At 47.8% G+C, this 19,719-nt stretch overlaps 1 protein-coding gene and 1 long non-coding RNA gene across 2 annotated transcripts in view; one reads left to right on the top strand and one right to left on the bottom strand.

The window, feature by feature from the left end:
- The window catches only part of LOC126961250 (uncharacterized), a 95,206-nt gene extending 83,789 nt beyond the window's left edge, over positions 1-11,417 (bottom strand). The window contains exons 1-4 of the long non-coding RNA XR_007728236.1: positions 11,307-11,417; positions 10,637-11,018; positions 2,827-2,980; positions 495-581 (exon numbers count right to left, since the gene is read on the bottom strand). This is a non-coding gene — a long non-coding RNA (uncharacterized LOC126961250). The remainder of the gene's footprint in view (positions 1-494; positions 582-2,826; positions 2,981-10,636; positions 11,019-11,306) is intronic.
- On the top strand, positions 239-19,621 carry MPL (MPL proto-oncogene, thrombopoietin receptor). Its single transcript, XM_050801251.1, has 12 exons — positions 239-317; positions 509-641; positions 956-1,134; positions 1,690-1,988; positions 2,383-2,545; positions 2,802-2,928; positions 8,850-9,034; positions 9,197-9,339; positions 11,205-11,364; positions 11,622-11,718; positions 14,517-14,604; positions 14,819-19,621. The coding sequence occupies exons 1-12, from the start codon at positions 239-241 to the stop codon at positions 15,071-15,073; spliced, it is 1,908 nt and encodes a 635-aa protein (XP_050657208.1). The 3' UTR covers positions 15,074-19,621.
- Positions 19,622-19,719: the final 98 nt, after the last annotated feature.

Below are 19,719 nucleotides of genomic sequence, written 5' to 3' on the forward strand. Positions count from 1 at the left end.
TCTCCCTCCCACCAAAAGGCCTGTGTCCTCTCTTTCAAATTCCTCCTTCCCTCCTGCCCACTCTCCCTCCCCTGGCCCCTGGCCCCAGTGTGGTCTGGATGGGCCCCAGAGGGGCAGGGACAGGGACAGGACGTGGGGCTGTATCTGACAGGAACCTGAGGGGCTGGCCTGGGAGGGGATTGGGGCCCGGCTTCCTGAAGGGAGGATGGGCTAAGGCAGGCACACAGTGGCGGAGAAGATGCCCTCCTGGGCCCTCTTCATGGTCACCTCCTGCCTCCTCCTGGCCCCTCAAAACCTGGCCCAAGTCAGCAGCCAAGGTGAGGTGCACGGAGGGTGGAGATCACCTATGCCCAGGAAGAGGGAGCCCTGGGAGGTGATGCAGGGCCCTGGGAGGGGATGCAAGGCCCTGGGAGGGGACGTAGAGTAAGAGGCTCTCCTGTTGGTCCCCTCCTCTTCCATGTAAACATGCCTGGGAGGACCCAGGGCCAACTCACCAGCTGTTCCTTAGATGTCTCCTTGCTGGCCTCGGACTCAGAGCCCCTGAAGTGTTTCTCCCGAACATTTGAGGACCTCACTTGCTTCTGGGATGAGGAAGAGGCAGCACCCAGTGGGACATACCAGCTGCTGTATGCCTACCCGGGGTAGGTGCTGGACTGTGCCCCACTCCCCATATATCTATCTGTCCCTGCATTTAGCTGAGTCCCACTCCAGCAGCTTTCCTGCCCGTCCGAGGATCACTCTGAATACAAGCCCTAAGTACCCAGTTTTTGAACAGATGTGCTTTGGATGTATGTGGGCCCCAACTCCAGCCCTACATAACCCCTAATCCCACCTATCCCAGGCATTAAGAAGAAAAATGGCAGTACTAGAGACAAAAGTTGGGCATGAGCCCAGGTCTGGGTCCTCAGGGCTCTGCCTGGTGGCTGTGTAGGAGGGATCTCTGCTATGCCAACAGGGAGAAGCCCCGTGCCTGCCCCCTGAGTTCTCAGAGCGTGCCCCGCTTTGGAACCCGATACGTGTGCCAGTTTCCAGCCCAGGAAGAAGTGCGTCTCTTCTCTCCGCTGCACCTCTGGGTGAAGAATGTGTTCCTAAACCAGACTCAGATTCAGCGAGTCCTCTTTGTGGACAGTGTAGGTAAGAGCCATCCTCCTGTCACCCGGCCCCTCCACTTGCTGCCCCCAGTCCAGCTCCTGGAATCAGACTTATCTGTGCCCTTCCGGCTCAGCACGGATACCCCTATTAACAGACCCCCGAGGCACCCCAAGACTCCCTTGTCATTCCTCCCAGCCTTGGCATCTAGAGCTAGAACTGCCCCACATATCATTTCACACCAGGGACACCCTGGTCCTCCCATCATTAACAAATCATTTATTCATCCATTCAAGAGTTCCAGAATACCTACTGTGTGCCAGACACTGGGCTAGGTGATGGGATATGGAGAAAATGGGATCCCTGCTTCCAAGAAGCACTGAGTCTAGCTAGCCATCATACTGCAATGAAGTCACTGTTCTCATGAGGGAAGAACAGAATCAGGAGCCTCCCTAGCCTGCCCTCCAGGAGAATGACAGCCTACAATTTTTGAATCCAGAAGCTGCCCCAATTCAGCCCCCAGCACCCCTCTCTGCAGTCCAGAGGCTGAGCCATAGACTGTGGTACTCAGAGTTCTGATGTGCCCTGTCTTGCCCTCAGGCCTGCCGGCTCCCCCCAGTATCATCAAGGCCATGGGTGGGAGCCAGCCAGGGGAACTTCAGATCAGCTGGGAGGCCCCAGCTCCTGAAATCAGTGATTTCCTGAGGTACGAACTCCGCTATGGCCCCAAAGATCTCAAGAACTCCACTGGTCCCACGGTCATACAGTTGATCGCCACAGAAACCTGCTGCCCTGCTCTGCAGAGGCCACACTCAGCCTCTGCTCTGGACCAGTCTCCATGTGCTCAGCCCACAATGCCCTGGCAAGATGGACCAAAGCAGACCTCCCCAACTAGAGAAGTATGCTGACCTTCTTCTGCCTCACCTCCTATCTCCTACCTTCAATCTTGCCCCAGGAAAGGACAGACCATACTTTGGGGATTCCAGACCTGGGTTCATCCTTGGAGAGTTAGTATAGGCTCAGATATGAGCCATGTCTACTTAGGGGCTTCCTACTTTGGGTCATTCCCACTGATAAAAATGAAGTCTTTTAGGCCTCCAAATTAATGGAGATTTCCCAACAAAACCCTGAACACCACCTGAAACCCACCAACTTGGCCCCTGGACTGTGTGCATATCTATCCAGCAAGGAGCTGAGCTCCTCTCCACAGGGATGGTGTGCAAATATAAGGGTTGGAGGCTGTCTCAGCTGACAGGCAGACCTAGATTGTGAAGCTGGGATTTTCCTCCCAAGGCTTCAGCTCTGACAGCAGTGGGTGGAAGCTGCCTCATCTCAGGACTCCAGCCTGGCAACTCCTACTGGCTGCAGCTGCGCAGCGAACCTGATGGGATCTCCCTCGGTGGCTCCTGGGGATCCTGGTCCCTCCCTGTGACTGTGGACCTGCCTGGAGATGCAGGTGAGTCCACAAAGGAATAGGGAGATGGGGAGCAGATAAAAGAAGAGCTCTAGGGAAGCCTGGGCTGGATCTGAAGCTCTGGGAACCATGGTCCTCCCTGATGATCTCAAACTTGCCATTGGACAGGATGAACTATGTTCAGGGAAAGAAGAGAGAATAGGAGTCCATGTTCTAAGTTGTATGTGTAGAAATGATCCGAACACCCTATACAGTAGGGGCACACGGACCCTGATGGGACTTATTTCTTTGACTTTAGTGGCAATTGGACTGCAATGCTTTACCTTGGACCTGAAGAATGTTACCTGTCAATGGCAGCAAGAGGACCATGCTAGATCCCAAGGTTTCTTCTACCACAGCAGGGCACGGTGCTGCCCCAGAGACAGGTGAGAGCTGAACTGCTGATTGAGGTTGGTGTCATGGGAGTGAGCCACAGTCCTGCCGAAAAAAGGAAGAGAGTGTTCTTGGTCGTCTTCACTCTCCTCCCTTGTCCAAAATCCATACAGCTTTCAATGCTCTCTTATCTATTCTCTCATCCTCCAGTCGATATTTTATCTTCTCAACCCCTCTCTGTTCCCATTGGGAATGCTTTGGTTTAGTTCAGCCTTAGTCATGTCACTCGGACCACTGCAACAGCCTACAGTCTAATTCACCTCCAGTGTATTCCCCATGCTGCTAACAGAGTGATCTTTGTTAAGCTCAAACTGTGTATGACCTTTGTAAAGCTCTAACTTTGCATGGTCTCCCCCTACTCAAATATGTACTGCAATTTCTCATTATCAAAGCCATAAAAAATTTAGCCTGGCCTTCAAAGAGTTCCACCAAGCACCTCATTAATTCTTCATCATCCTCTCCATATCTAAATCTATAACCAAGTTGTATTGATTTTACCTATTAACTAACTCTAGAATCTGCCCACTTGTCTATCACTGCCATTATCCTACTACAACCCATCATCAATTCTCTCTTCAGCTACTGAAAAGATGTAGTAACTGACCACCCTGAGTCTTCCAAGTAATTCTTCACACAGGTGCTGAAGGGAACTTTTTGTTTTGTTTTGAGACGGAGTCTCACTCTGTTGCCCAGGCTGTAGTGCAATAGCACAATCTTGGCTCACTGCAACCTCCACCTCCTGGGATCAAGTGATTCTCCTGCCTCAGCCTCCCATGTAACTGGGATTACAGGCATGTGCCACCACACCCCATTAATTTTTTTTGTATTTAGTAGAGAGGGGGCTTCACCATGTTGGTCAGGCTGGTCTCGAACTCCTGACCTCAGGTGATCCACCTGCCTCGGCCTCCCAAAGTGCTGGGATTACAGGTGTGAGCCACCTGAAGGGATCTTTTAAAAGTGCAAAAATGAACATAACACTCTCTGCTTAAAAATCTTCAATAGCTTTCAACTAGTCTTAAGATAAAAAAAAACCTCTATCATGGACTTGAAAAGTTCTGAGACTCAGACCCTACCTACCTCTTCAGCTTCATCTTGTGCTATGCTGCCCTTTGATCCCCATGTTCCGGCACGGGCCTTCTGTGGTCCACTCATATCTGGCATATTCCCTCCTGCTCTAGGTCTTTACACTGCTGTTTACCCAGCCCTCCTGTCTTTACTTAACCTCTACTTATCCTCCAAATCTCAACTCAAGCGTCACTCTCTTAGGGACCCTCCTCTGGCCTTCCTTATTAAGTCCAATAGCACTATTATACATTCTTGTTGTACCATGTACCGCTCCTTCTTTTTTTTTTTTTTTTTTTTTGAGACGGAGTCTCGCTCTGTCGCCGAGGCTGGAGTGCAGTGGCGGGCGGGATCTCGGCTCACTGCAAGCCCCGCCTCCTGAGTTCGTGCCATTCTGCTGCCTCAGCCTCCCAAGTAGCTGGGACTACAGGCGCCTGCTACCATGCTTGGCTAATTTTTTGTATTTTTAGGAGAGATGCGGTTTCACCGTGTTAACCAGAATGGTCTCAATCTGACCTCGTGATCCACCCGCCTTGGCCTCCCAAAGTGCTGGGATTACAGGTGTGAGCCACTGCGCCCGGCCATACCTCTCCTTCTTGAGTACTTATCATAGTCACACTTTTATATTTACACTTTATATGATTATTTGGTTGACAATAAAAATCTCGCTAGGCCCAGTGGCTCACACCTGTAATCCCAGCACTTTGGGAGGCTAAGGTGTGAAGATCACTTGAGGCCAGGAGTTTGAGACCAGCCTAGACAACATAGTGAGACTTCGTCTCTACAAAATTTCTTTTTTTTAATTAGCCGGGCATGGTAGCATGTGCCTGTATTCCTAGCTACTTGGGAGGCTAAGGTGAGAGGACGGCATGAGCCTAGGAGTTTGAGGTTACCGTGAGCTATGATTATACCACTGCACTCCAGCCTGGGCAACAGAACAAGATTTTGTCTCCAAAAAAAAAATCTCTTAGAACTCCAATTGAGAAAGTCTGACCTTGACCAAATATGATCCATGAGGGCAAGATCAATGTCTGTTTTTATTCACCAATATATTCTCACCTACCAATAGTAGGTGCCCAGTAAAAAATTGTTGAACTAATGAATAATGAAAAAAAAAACACTATTAACTATTTAAATATATTCTTCCAGTTTTTTCTATGTATTTACATACATCTATATACAACATTTACATTTTATTATTTTTGAGATAGGGTCTTGCTCCATTGCCCAGGCTGGAGTGCAGTGGCGTGATTATGGCTCACTGCAACCTTGACCTCCCAGGCTCAAGCGATTCTCCCACCTGAGCCTCCTGATTAGCTAGGACTACAGGCATTTTCTATCTTTTTTTTTAAAGTAGAGACAACGTCTCCCTATGTTGCTGAAACTGGTCTCAAACTCCTGAGCTCAAGCAATCCTCCCATCTCAGCCCTGCTACCACGCCCAGCCTAATATTTATTTATTTATTTATTTATTTTTTTGAGACGGAGTCTCGCTCTGTTGCCCAGGCTGGAGTGCAGTGGTGCAATCTCAGCTCACTGCAACCTCCGCCTCCTGGGTTCAAGCGATTCTCCTGCCTCAGCCTCCCAAGTAGCTGGGATTACAGATGTGCGCCACCACGCCTGGCTAATTTTTTGTATTTTTAGTGGAGATGGGGTTTCATCATGTTAGCCAGGCTGGTCTTGAACTCTTGACCTCAAGTGATCCACCCACCTCAGCCTCCCAAAGTGCTGGGATTACAGGCATTAGCCACCACACCCAGCCTAATATTTTTTAAATATAAATTAGATTACATTATATATGTAGTTTGCCTTTTTGCTTAAAAACATGTCTCAGAGATCATTACAAAAAGATGTAACTCATTCTTTTTAATCACTGCATAGATATCCATAGGATAGAGATGCCTGAGTGGACTAAAGAGTAGCAAAACTGAAGTCATCATTTCCTCTATCAAAACTTGCTTTTCCTGCTGGGCACGGTGGCTCACACCTGTAATCCCAGCACTTTGGGAGGCCGAGGTGGGTGGATCATTTGAGGTCAGCAGTTGGAAATCAGCCTGGACAACATGGTGAAACCTCATCTCTACTAAAAATACAAAAATTAGCCGGGCGTGGTGGCACATGCCTGTAGTCCCAGCTTCTTGGGAGGCTGAGGCAGGAAAAATGCTTGAACCGGGGAAGTGGAGGTTGCAGTGAGCCAAGATCATGCCCCTGCACTCCAGCCTGGGCAACAGAGAAAAGACTCCTCAAAAAATAACATTAAATTTAAAAAATTGCTTTTTCTTTATTGTCCCCGATCCTACCACGAACTCAGTTTTCCTGGACTGAAAAACAGAAATCATCCTGGACTTCTCTCATTCCTATACCCTCCAGGCCTAACCAGAAATAGTCTCGTCATTTTCACCTTTTCAATATTTCTTCAGTCATCTCTTCCCCTCTATCTCACTGCCGCTATTCTATTTTCACATCCTCATCACTTAGCACATGAAAAACTACAAGAGTGTCATAATGGATTTCTCTGCTTCTAGTCGGCCCTCACAAATCCTTTCTACAGACTGCAGTTAGAATGATCTTCCTAAAGTACAAAGCTAGTTTAAGCACTTCCCTGCTGAAAATCCTTAAATGTCTACATAACTACTACAAAGTTAGCAGTAATTCAAGTTCAAGCTCCCCAGAAAGGCCATAAGGCCATCCATGACATGGTCTGCAGTCTTGCGTTTACCACTTACCACCAGGCCCTTTATGCGAAAACCATCTGCACCACTTAGAATCTCCCCCAAAGCACCACAGTCTCTTATCTATGCACAACCATGTGCCTGGGATGCCTGTTTGTCCCTTTTGCCTATCCTATTTTTAGTCCAAAACTCAGTCTAAACATTGCCTTATCCAGGAAGCATTCCCTGACCCTCCTAGTCTGGGTTGGATGCTCCCCTTTGATGCTCTCAAGCCAGTCTATGCACATCACAGAAAAATAGCATGTTTGTTTTTCTGTCTTTCCCACTGAAATTAGAGCTCTTTGAAGCTTATTCCTCTATGCACTCTTAGGGCCTGGCACAGTACCAGTTGGCACATAGTATAAATTATTTGTTGATTAAATGGGTAAACATACCCATTTTAGTGATGGTGAGCCACTTAGGGGTTATAATCAAGAGGGAGACATGATACAGTTGTTCAATAAAGAATTATTGAGGGTGACTTTGTACAAGGCACTGGGGATAAATAGTACAACAAATAAAATGGAAAAGGGGCCAGGCTCAGTGGCTCACACCTATAATCCCAGCACTTTGGGAGGCCAGGGTGGGCAGATCACTTGAGGTCAGGAGTTCGAGATGAGCCTGGCCAACATTGTGAAACCCCATCTCTACTAAAAATACAGAAATTAGCCAGGTGTGGTGGTAGGCGCCTGTAATCCCATCTACTCAGGAGGCTGAGGCAGGAGAATTGCCTGGACCCAGGAGGCAGAGGCTGCAGTGAGCTGAGATCGCACCACTGCACTCCAGCCTGGGCAACAAAGCAAGACTGTCTCAAAACATTTTTAAAAATAAATAAAATGGAAAAGGTTCCAGCATTGTTGGGGCTTACATTAGTAGAGGGGAGGGGAAAAGGAGGGGGAGACAAGTAAGTAAAGAAATAAAGGAACAAAGTTATAATAGAGACTAAAGGGGGGCGTGCGGTGGGTGGGCGGGGTGGGTACTGCTAATTTAGACTGAGTGGCCAGGAAAAGCCTCACCAGGGAGGTGATAGATAAGCCGAGATCTAAATGGCAAGAAAGAATGAGTCACATGAAGACCTGCAGTCAGAGCAATCCAGGGCAAAGGCAAAGTGCAAAGATAGCACATTTGGCATATCTGCGGCACAGAAAGAAGGCCTGTGTGGATAAAGGGTGATAAACTGGCATGAGAATCATAAGAGATGAGAATGGTGAGGCAAGGAGAAACCAAATCACAGACTCCCATAGGCCTGGTAAAGAGTTTGGGTTTTATTCAAAGTGGGATGAAGAGCCGCTAAAGGATTTTAAGCAGTAAACGATGACAATTTGATTTACATTTTTAAAAGATATGTTTCTCTGTGAATAAATAAATAAGAGTAGAAGCAGAATCACCAGTTAGAAATTTGCCTTAATCCAAGCAAGGAATAATAGTGGCTTCATCTAACATAGCAGTGGTAAAGATCAAAATCAATAGATTTGTGACATTATATTCTGGACATTATCACATCAACATTTGTGGAAACAAATTCTGGTAGCCATGTGGAGAACAACTTGAAGGTAGTGGCAAAAACAAAAGCAGAAAAGCCAGTTAGGAGACTATTGTAATAATCTAACAGCAAAATAACACATAGGGGAGAGTAGGAGGAATGACGTATGAGAACACGTTAAAAATATAGGATATTTTTCTCCAGAAAGATGAGGGTTCTTTAATCTTTGAAACAATCCTGTGAGGTTGGTATCATTAACCCATTTTACAAATAGAAGGAAACTGGAGCAGAAATAAACCAAGTAATTTGCCCAAAGTTATACAAAAGTAAGCCAAGACCTGAACTCTTGGTGAAAACCCATGCTGTTTTCACATATCATGCTAGGTCTTTCCTCAAAGGGAAGAGGCCAGACACCAAAGCTGACTTCAGAAAACATCATGGCAAAATAGCAAAAACAAACAAATGATCAAATGAACACAGGAAAAAAAAAAAAAAAAGAAAACATCATGGCATAAAGACAGAGGCAAAGCTCTAGAGGCCCCTTGAAGGAAGGAGTTAGATGATAATCCCTGCAGGCCATCGTTCTTGTGGGATGGGAAGCCTTGGGATTAGTCTCTGGGGCAGGCCTGATTCAATGACTCTGTGGGGCTGGGTCTTAGGTACCCCATCTGGGAGGACTGTGAAGAGGAAGAGAAAACAAATCCAGGATTACAGACCCCACAGTTCTCTCGCTGCCACTTCAAGTCACGAAATGACAGCATTATTCACATCCTTGTGGAGGTGACCACAGCCCTGGGTGCTGTTCACAGTTACCTGGGCTCCCCTTTCTGGATCCACCAGGCTGGTAAGAACTTTCTTCCCCATTCTTCCCACATAGTTCCCAGCCCCACTGAATCTGACCCTGTGCCCAGGATCCCCAACTCTGACCCTTCTGACCAATGGTTCTGGTGGCACGACGCCTCATACACAGAAGGACTTAAGCTGCTCCCTGCTGACATCCCTGTAGTGCGCCTCCCCACCCCAAACTTGCACTGGAGGGAGATCTCCAGCGGGCATCTGGAATTGGAGTGGCAGCACCCATCATCCTGGGCAGCCCAAGAGACCTGCTATCAACTCCGATACACAGGAGAAGGCCATGAGGACTGGAAGGTATGGTCAAGCAACAAACGCCCACAGACCTCACTACGCAGGGGATCCCTGGGGTTGGCCATGCCTGTTAGCAGGAGTGAAAGTGTCTATGTATCCAGTCTCTGCTAGTATATCTATGTTTATCAGATTCAACTGGTATCTTAGTCTCTCTTGAGCATCGATACTTCTGGCTACTCCTACTTAACATTTCTCTTCCCTTTGTCTTTGGGATATCAGTCTTCCCTGATTTTCCTCCTACCTCTCTGACTGAACTTTCTCACTCTCCTCTCCTGTCTCCTCCTTGCCAGCCTTCCACAAAATGCTGTGCTTCCTACAGTCTCATCCTAGGCTCTTTTCTCCTCTGATAAAAAAAAAAAACTTCTCCCCAGGTGAGTGCTTCAACTCCATGGTTTCAATGGCCATACATTACAATCGCAATTTTACCATTCTAATTCCCATATGGAAAGGAATTTACAAACCACAAATTACCAAAACGTTTGAAGTCTGTTTCCTCATTGGTGAAGTGGGATGAAGCTATCTACCTTATGGAGTTATAGTAAAAATTAAATACTATATCTAAATACTGGCATAAGGAAAGTGCCCAATATACGTTACTTAAATATTAGTTTGTCAACTTTTATTCTCATTTGCCACACATATATACAACTATGTGCAACATTTATGGTTCCACCAAAACCTCCTCCCCCTGGACATTTCAGACTCAGTCTATCCAGAATGGAACTCCTCTTCCTCCTGAAGCTTTACTTTTTTATTGTGATAAAACTTACATACAACAAAGTGTACAAATAGTCTGTACATGTGTATACATCCATGTAACCATAACCAGGATCAAGACATAAAATATTTCCAGCACCTCAGAAGCTCCCAATGCCCCGCCACATCCCCCGCCACCAAAGGTAATCACCATCCTGACATTACCATTGATTCATTTGGATTGTTGTTGAACTCTATAAAATGGAACCCTAAAGTATATCTTCCTCAAACTAACTTCTCTTCTGTTTCCTGTCTCTGACAATGGCACCACTACTTACCCAGTACCCAAGCCTGGAAGCACCCTTGACTCTTCTTGCTCTTCCCTTACCCCTTCCCCTTACTCATCAACAACTAAGTTGATGGCAATAACGTACTAACAGTCCTCAAATTCCTACCAGGATTGCCTTAGCCTCATCTGTGACCATCCAGCCTTGTCATCCAGGCTTTTAGCACACTAAACTACTCTGTGGCACAAAACCAAGCATTAAATGCTTCTCTGGACTTCCATGGTGCCTTGCACTAATTAATTGTTGTGATTATTTACCTGTTTGGGTCTCCCTCATTAGACATGTAAGAGACGGTGTTTTATTGCTTTCTCCCCAGTGCTTGCTTAACCCAATGTTTGGAGTATCACACAGTTCATAAATGTTTGCTGTCTTCCTGCTTGTACACGTGATGCTTGTACCCCAGCGCCTGACGCAAATCTGGCATCCTCCGCAGCATGAGTATTATTTGTGGCATGGTCTATGTGACTCTGAATATATCTGTTTCTGGGGGTGTCCATCGCCCGACCTGGAGTTGTGAGAGCACAGGGCAGGGTGCGTGTGTACCGGGATCCTTGCCGAGGGTGTACCTGGGTGTTGGTGTTAGGATACGTAGCTCTCTGAGGTGAGGTCTGGCGCCTTTCTCTCGGGCAGAGCGTGATCCTGTTGGGGAGAGGCTTTCGGTTAGGGCGCTCTATCCTGTTTCTGCCGGGAAGCGTGTTTTATGCCAGTGGGGCTCTTTGTGGGGATCTCCGACAGCCTGGGGATTCGGAGCTGTAGGATTTGGGTCAAACAGACGCCCGGCTGTCGAAGCCCCGACGCCGGGCCACCGCACACTTCTTTGTGCAGGTGCTGGAGCCGCCTCTCGGGGCCCGAGGAGGGACCCTGGAGCTGCGCCCGCGATCTCGCTACCGTTTACAGCTGCGCGCCAGGCTCAATGGCCCCACCTACCAAGGTCCCTGGAGCTCGTGGTCGGACCCAGCTAGGGTAGAGACCGCCACCGATACCGGTGAGGCAGGCCCCGGCCGCGCCAAAGCCGCACAGCGCCTGCGCCAGGGACGGGGCGCCGGGTGCGGGAGGGACCGGGAGTCGGAGGCGGGAGGGGCGGGGCTCGGAGAGGGGCGGGGCCCTGGCCGCGCGGGTCGACGGCTGCGCGGGTGACCGCAGTGCCCAGGGCGGCGAGGGGCGGGGCCAGAGTAGGGTCTGGCGGGCTGAGGGCGGGGCTCAGGCCCTGTGGGCCGAGGTCTGACCCTTTTTGTCTCCTAGCCTGGATTTCCTTGGTGACCGCTCTGCTGCTAGTGCTGGGCCTCAGCGCCGTCCTGGGCCTGCTGCTGCTGAGGTGGCAGTTTCCTGCACACTACAGGTACCACCCCCGCCAGGCAGGAGACTGGTGGTGGACCGGGCGGAGCCGGAGGCCTCTAAACAGGCATTCTCGGTTCGCTCTGTGACCCTAGATCTCCGGTCACCGCCCGTGCGCACCTACGGCTTCGCCGCTTCCTGCAGGTCTCCTCTGGGACTTGCCGCGACTCCTTACACTCTAACACGCCCACAATACCGCACACCTCGAACAGCCCCGCCTCCTGCTGCTCACCTTGGCGACTAGGCCACCGTCCACCCTTCAGCCAAACTGCCCAGTCCACCCCCATCCAATTGGCCATGAGGTCCCACCTCCTAAACCTAGTCCAAACAATGGCCCCCTTTCTCTAGCCCTGACTCACTGAAACAGAACCTCTTCCCGCTCCGATCTAGCCTCACACAGCCAACAGAATAATCTTTCTAAGATGCGCACATGAACCTATCAATTCCCTCCTTAAATCCCTTTAATAGCTCCCAGGATATAGTCCAGGCTCCCTATGATGACAAGCGAGGCTCTGCAAAATCGACCCCTGCCAGCAAGCACTTCAGCCTCTTCTACCCTGTGCATCAGCCTTTCCAAACTGGTTTTCTCCACAAGTCAGGTTTTACTTCTCAGTGCCTTTGCACATAATGTCCCCTCTGCCTGAAATAGCCTCCCTGTCTGACTAAACCCATTCATCTGTAAATAACTTTCTTCACCAACTCATAAGAAACCTTTCCTGACCCTCCCCCGTTTGGCCGCTGCTTTGTGCTCCAATACAGTACCAGTAGTGTTTTACTGTGTTTATTTCTTTATATATCTTCCCTATTATACCTTACTTGGTCATCTTTAAATCCTTAGCACAGTGCCTGCCAAAAAGCAGGCCCTTAAATAAATGTTATTAATGAGTGACTCATTTATGTGGGAAGACGAAGGCTGAGGAGAAATGCCATTGGAGGCTATAAACATGAAGGGTAGAATGCATCCCACCTCCGTCCTTCATCTGCTGCTTCTTGAAGACTTAGCTCAGAAGTCAGCTCCTCCAGATGGTATCTTTTGATGGTCCTGGGTTGGTTCAGGTGCCACTCTCGTGGGCTACCATCTCCCTCTGAACATACCTCTCTTTGAACTTTTAATCTGCCCATATGTATGAGCAGACTGAAAGGTAGCCTCCATGAAGGTAGCCAGATCCAACAAAAAAGTTGGAGAAGTAGGAGGAGGTGGTCTGCTGAGAAGGCATACTCAGTTCCTTTTCCCCAAATTACCAGGTAAGTCACACCTCGTCCTCTGGAGAGATATGAGTGAGGTCACTGAAGCAGCCTGAAATGTTCTGCTGACGTCCCTCCACATGGAAATATGAGGCTAAAGAATTGAGGTTCTGGCCGGGTGCAGTGGCTCACGCCTGTAATCCCAGCATTTTGGGAGGCCGAGGCAGGCGGATCACAAGGTCAGGAGATCGAGACCATCCTGGCTAACACGGTGAAACCCCGTCTCTACTAAAAATACAAAAAAACTACACGGGCGTGGTGGTGGGTGCCTGTAGTCCCAGCTACTAGAGAGGCTGAGGCAAGAGAATGATGTGAACCTAAGAGGCGGAGCTTGCAGTGAGCGGAGACGGTGCCACTACACTGCAGCCTAGGTGACAGAGCAAGACTCCGTCTCAAAAAAAAAAGAATTGAGGTTCCTCCAACACACCTTAATCCATATTCTTCCCAGATAACTTACTAATAAGCTCTACTGGTTTTATTCATTCATTCATTCATTCATTCATTCATTCATTCAGCTAATTTACTGAGCACATACTACGGGTCAGACACTATTCTACACCCTAGAAATATAGGAGTGAATAAATAGACAAACTCTCTGTTCTCAGGGACCATATGTTCTAGTGGGGTGAGATAGACAAAAAGAAATATATATAACAATACAATAAATGTACAAGTCACGTGCTATAAAGAAAAATGAAGTACAGCAGGAGATAGCCTGTCATGGGGAAAGGAAGTGGTACTACAGTGGTCCCCTCTTATCCACAGTTTCACTTTTTGTGGTTTCAGTTACACGCGGTCAATTAAGGTCCGAAAAAAATTAAATGGAAAATTCCAGAAATAAACAATTCACGTATTTTAAATTGTAAGTAACATGATGAAATCTCTTGCCATGCTGCTCTGTCTCACCTGGGATGTAAATCATCCCTTTGTCCAGCATCTCCACGCGTATATGCTCTCTGCCGCATAGTCACTTAGCAGCTGTCTTGCTTATCAAATTGACTCGTTGAGGTATTGCAGTGCTGTGTTCAAGTAACCCTTATTTTAGTTAATAATGGCCCCAAAGAACAAGAGTAGTGATATTGGCACATTATTATGCTTGTTCTATTTTATTATTAGTCATTGTTAATCTCTTACTGTGCCTAATTTATAAACTTTATCATAGGTATGTACGTACAGAAAAAACATCTGCTGGGAGTCTTGAAACATATCCCCTGCAGATAAAGGGGGACTACTGTGTTTCAGGCAGGGTAGTCAGGGATGACATTTGAACAGAGGCCCACAATGAGGTGAGGGAATGAATCCAGTGTTCCAGACAGAACAAACATTGGAATGTTTGAGGAAACTGCAGCACCCTTTGTTGAACCTGCCCACCACTGACTTCACTCCCCTACCTGAGGTTTTCTTCTTACTCTACTCCCCTGCCTGACTTTATTGCCTTGACCATGCTGTTATCTCTCCAAGTCTTACTCCCTGGCCTCACTGCTCCCCCACCCCAACTGCTCTCCTCCTCCACACCAATTCACTGCCATGGCTCAGTCTGCTTCTCTTCTCCCCCAGGAGACTGAGGCATGCCCTGTGGCCCTCACTTCCAGATCTGCACCGAGTCCTAGGCCAGTACCTTAGGGACACTGCAGCCCTGAGTCCGGTGAGTGAGGTTCCCTCCCCTGTGCCCACCACCAACCCTGCCTGGTACTGGATCTTTGCCCCAACAACACAACTTGTTCAAGGTCCTTGCCCTACCAGCGTGCCATCCCCAGGCACTACCCCAGCACTACCCCAGCCCTTCTCCTTCCTGTACAGTCCAGCCCCTCCTCCCACAGGATCTGCTCTAATCCAATGCCTCTCCTCATCTCTCCCAGCCCAAGGCCACAGTCTCAGATACCTGTGAAGAAGTGGAACCCAGCCTCCTTGAAATCCTCCCCAAGTCCTCAGAGAGGACTCCTTTGCCCCTGTGTTCCTCCCAGTCCCAGATGGACTACCGAAGATTGCAGCCTTCTTGCCTGGGGACCATGCCCCTGTCTGTGTGCCCACCCATGGCTGAGTCAGGGTCCTGCTGTACCACCCACATTGCCAACCATTCCTACCTACCACTAAGCTATTGGCAGCAGCCTTGAGGACAGCCTTGAGGCTCCTCACTCCCAGTTCCCTGGACGGAGCTAAACCCTCAAGACTTCTCTGTGAACTTCCCTACCCTACCCCCACAACACAAGTACCCCAGACCTCACCTTCATCCCCCTCTGTCTGCCCTCACAATTAGGCTTCATAGCACTGATCTTACTCTACTGCTGCTGACATAAAACCAGGACCCTTTCTCCACAAGCAGGCTCATTTCACTAAGCTCTTCTTTTACTTTCTCCTCCTTAATGCCAAACACCTTGAAAACAAGCCTTCACTTCCCCACACTCCCCATTTACTCTTCAGACTACTTCAATTAGTTCCCCTACTACACTTTGCTAGTAAAACTGCCCAGGCAAAGTGCACCTCAAATCTTCGAATTCCAAGATCCAAAGGATCTCGTTAATCATCAGTTCCTTTGATCTTTCTGTGAGATTTGTCATGGCTGACTACTCACTTTTCCTTTAAATTCTTTCCTACCTTGGTCCTGCCTCTTTGAGTAAACTAGTAGTTTTTTTTATTTGTTTGTTTGAGACAGGGTCTCACTCTGTCACCCAGGCTGGAGTGCAATGGCGCAATCTCAGCTCACTGCAACCTCCACCTCCCGGGTTCAAGTGATTCTTGGGTCTCAGCCTCCCTAGTAGTTGGGATTACAAGTGCACATCACCATACACAGCTAATTTTTTTTTTTTTTCGAGGCGGAGTCTCACTCTGTCACCAGACTGGAGTGCAGTGGCGCGATCTCGGCTCACTGCAACCTCCGCCTCCCAGATTCAAGCAGTTCTGCCTCAGCCTCCCAAGTAGCCGGGATACAGGTGCCTGCCACCACACCTAATTTTTTTGTATTTTTAGTAGAGATGGGGTTTTGCCACGTTGGCCAGGATGCTGTCAATATCCTGACCTCATGATCCGCCTGCCTTGGCCTCCCAAAGTGCTGGGATTACAGGTGTGACCCACTGCGCCCGGCCCCAGCTAATTTTCGTATTTTTAGTAGAGACAGGGTTTTGCCATGTTGCCCAGGCCGCTCTTGAACTCTAACCTCGGGTGATCCACCCACCTTGGCCTCCCAAAGTAATGGGATTACAGGCATGAGCCACTGCACCCAGCTGAGTGTACTAGTAGTTAAGAGAATAAAGTAGATCTAGAATCAGAGCTGGATTGAATTCCTGTCCTTCACATGTGCTAGCTGTGCAACCTTGGGCACATAACTTAATGTCTTTGAGCCTTAGTTTTTTCATCTATAAAACAGGGATAATAACAGCACCCCACAGAGTTGTGATGAGGATTGAGGTAATCTAAGTAAAGCACAGTACCTAGGACATAGTAAATGATTAATATATCTGAACTACTGTTGTAATTATTCCTTCTTACTCTCTTCTAGCATTTCTTCCAATTATTACAGTCCTTCAAGATTCCATTTCTTAAGAGTCTCCAATCCCATCTATTCTCTGCCTTTACTATATGTTGACCATTCTAAAGTTCTTATCTCTAGCTCAGACGTCTACTACAGCACTGTGATGCTTTATGCAACTAACTGTTTATATGTCTGTCCCCTGCTACTAGATTGTGAGCTCCTTGAAGGAAAGGACCATGATTTATTTGTCCTTTTCCCCCAGCACCTAGAGTAGTGCTTGGTGCATGATAGTAGGCCTTCAATAAATTTTCTCTAAATGAATGAAATCTTTCTGGGCAAGGTTACCTGAATCCCATGCCAGCTGTTCTCATCCTCTAAACCATTCACAGGCAGTAGTAAATGTGCTCAGACCGCTCTGGTTATGGACTCTCCTAACACATTCTAATTCTCAAATGGTTTTGTTGTCATTGTTGTTTTTTGTTGGCTCCAAACATACCCACTGTATCAGTCAGGGTCTTGGCAGAAATAGATGACACACTCAAATTGGGTAATATGATGAGAGTGTAATAAAGGGCAAACAGTATTTACAAAGATGAGGGCAAGATTTGGGAAAACCATCAAGGAACAGTGCAAGTGCCTCTGAGGCTAACAATAACAAGGTGCTGGCACTAGCCCTAGGCATCAAGGGGTAAGGGAGGGAGTGGTTCCCAGATCACCAGAGAGTAGCTGTAAGACAGGGCTGCCTGGAAGGAGTCATGGCCTTTCTTTGGTGGAGGGATGCAGCCAGCCTATGGGCAGGTGGCAATGAGAGAGCCAGGGGGATAGACAGCTCAATTTCATGCTCCTCCCGTTCCAGTCTTGGGTCCCTAGGAGTAAAGTCAGAGCCTTTCACATGGCTGGGGAGGAATTATGGAGATTGGGTATAATGGACGTCATCCATTTGTCCCACCCAGACCTATTCTCCATTGTTCTCCATCTTGTCCTATGCTTAGCAAGGCTGATTCATATGGCCTGCATCAAAATCAAAGCATTCTCTTGGGCTTTGGTTTCTGCTTGGGTTCCAACAATAGGAGGATATTATGGATTGAATGATATTCTTCTCCTCTCCCTCAAATTCACATGTTAAAGTCTTCTTTTTTTTTTTTTTTTTTTTTGGCTGGGCGCGGTGGCACACACCTGTAATCCCAGCTACTTGGGAGGCTGAGGCACAAAATCACTTGAAACTGGGAGGCAGAGATTACAGTGAGCCAAGACCACACCACAAAAAAAGACATGTCTTTATTTATTTTTTTTTTTGAGAAGGGTCTTCACTCTGTCTCTGCTGGAATGCACTGCTGGAATGCAGTGGTGTGGTCATGGCTCACTGCAGCCTCAAACTCCGGGTCTCAAGCAACCCTCCCACCTCAGCCTCCCAAGTAGCTGGGACTACTGGACTTACAGGTGTGCACCACCAACTTGGCTAATGTTTGCTTTTGTTGTTGTTGTTGTTGTTGTTTTTAGATGGAGTCTCGCTCTGTCACCCAGGCTGGAGTGCAGTGGCGTGATCTCAGCCTACTGCAAGCTCAGCCTCCTGGGTTCATGCCATTCTCCTGCCTCAGCCTCCCAAGTAGCTGGGACGACAGGCACCCGCCACCACGCCCGGCTAATTTTAAAAATATTTTTAGTAGGACGGGGTTTCACCGTGTTAGCTAGGATGGTCTCAATCTCCTGATCTGGTGATCTGCCCGCCTCAGCCTCCCAAAATGCTGGGATTACAGGCATGAGCCACCTCACAGGCCTGTTTTCTGTATTTTTTTAGAGACAGTTTGATACTATGTTGCCCAGACTGGTCCCTAACTCTTGGGCTCAAGCAGTCCTCCGGCCTTGGCCTTCCAAAGTGCTGGTATTACAAGTGTAAGCCACCACACCCAGCCAGATGTTGAAGTCTTAACTCCCAGTACGTCAAATATCACCTTATTAGGAAATAGGGTCATTGCAGATATAATTAGTTAAGATGAGGTCAGGGCCCTAATTCAATGTGATTGGTATTCTTATAAAAAGAGAAAATTAGACACATACACAAAGAAAGCCAAGTGAAGATGAAGGCAGAGAACAGGGTGATTCTTCTACAAGCCAAGGAATGACAAAGATTGCTGGCAAACCACCACCAGAAGCCAGGGGAGAGGCATGGAACAGATTCTTCCTCACAGTTCTCACACAACTCTCATGACACCTTGATCTGGAACTTCCAGCCTCCAGAATTGTGAGACAGCCAATTTCTGTCATTTAAGTCAGTTTGTGGTACATTTTAAGCCAGTTTGTGGTACTTTATTACAGTAACTTTAGCAAACGAATACAGAGGATATCAGGGGACGAGCTACACAAGTCACCTATGCTTGCCGGCTTCCTGTTCTCCCTATTTCATTCTTTCTGCAACTCCTCCAAAATGGATCTCAGGCCACCCACCTTCCTGATCCTGCTCTCTCCAAAGTCACCGGTGATTTGATTTTCAATGGACAAATCTGACCCCTTCTGTCATCATTTCACTTGACTACTTTACATCATATTAGAGTATCTCCCACTTCAAGATCCATGTCTGGATAATTTCCATTGCCTTCATTCATTCCTTTATTATTATTACTTTGAGACAAAATCTCCCTCTGTCACCCAGGCTAGAGTGCAGTGGCGTGATCTCGCTCACTACAACCTCCGCCTCCCAGGTTCAAGCGATTCCCCTGCCTCTGCCTCCCGAGTAGCTGGGATTACGGGCATGCACCACCGCACCTGGCTAATTTTGTACTTTTAGTAGACACAGGGTTTCGCCACATTGGCCAGACTGGTCTTGAACTACTGACCTCAAGTGATCTGCCCGCCTCAGCCTCCCAAAGTGCTGGGATTACAGGAGTGAACCACCACACCTGGCCCAAATCCTTTATTTTTAAATGTACAAATTCCCTGAGGTTATACCCTTTAGCCCTCTCTACAGCTACCATTAGTCCAGAAGTTGCAAATTATTGCCATATTCCCCCGCTCAGATATGTTTTATTTGGTCCTTTCCTACACAGAAACCCCACAGGTTCCACAATGCCTAGCAGATAAAGTCCAAAGTCCTTAGCTTGACATTTAAGACCCTGACCAACTTGACATGAGACAAACTTTTCTATGTTTTCTGGGAACTCCCCACCTCTAACCTAAGTATATCCAATTCCTCATTTTCCAAGGTAATTAGAAATAGAGAATGCAAAGTCTTCAAGTCAAAGATAATAACATTATCTGTCAGCATCAGAGTGGACTTTAGGCTAATGATTGAAA

Source organism: Macaca thibetana, chromosome 1, assembly GCF_024542745.1.
Source record: "Macaca thibetana thibetana isolate TM-01 chromosome 1, ASM2454274v1, whole genome shotgun sequence".
Lineage (NCBI taxonomy): Eukaryota > Metazoa > Chordata > Mammalia > Primates > Cercopithecidae > Macaca > Macaca thibetana.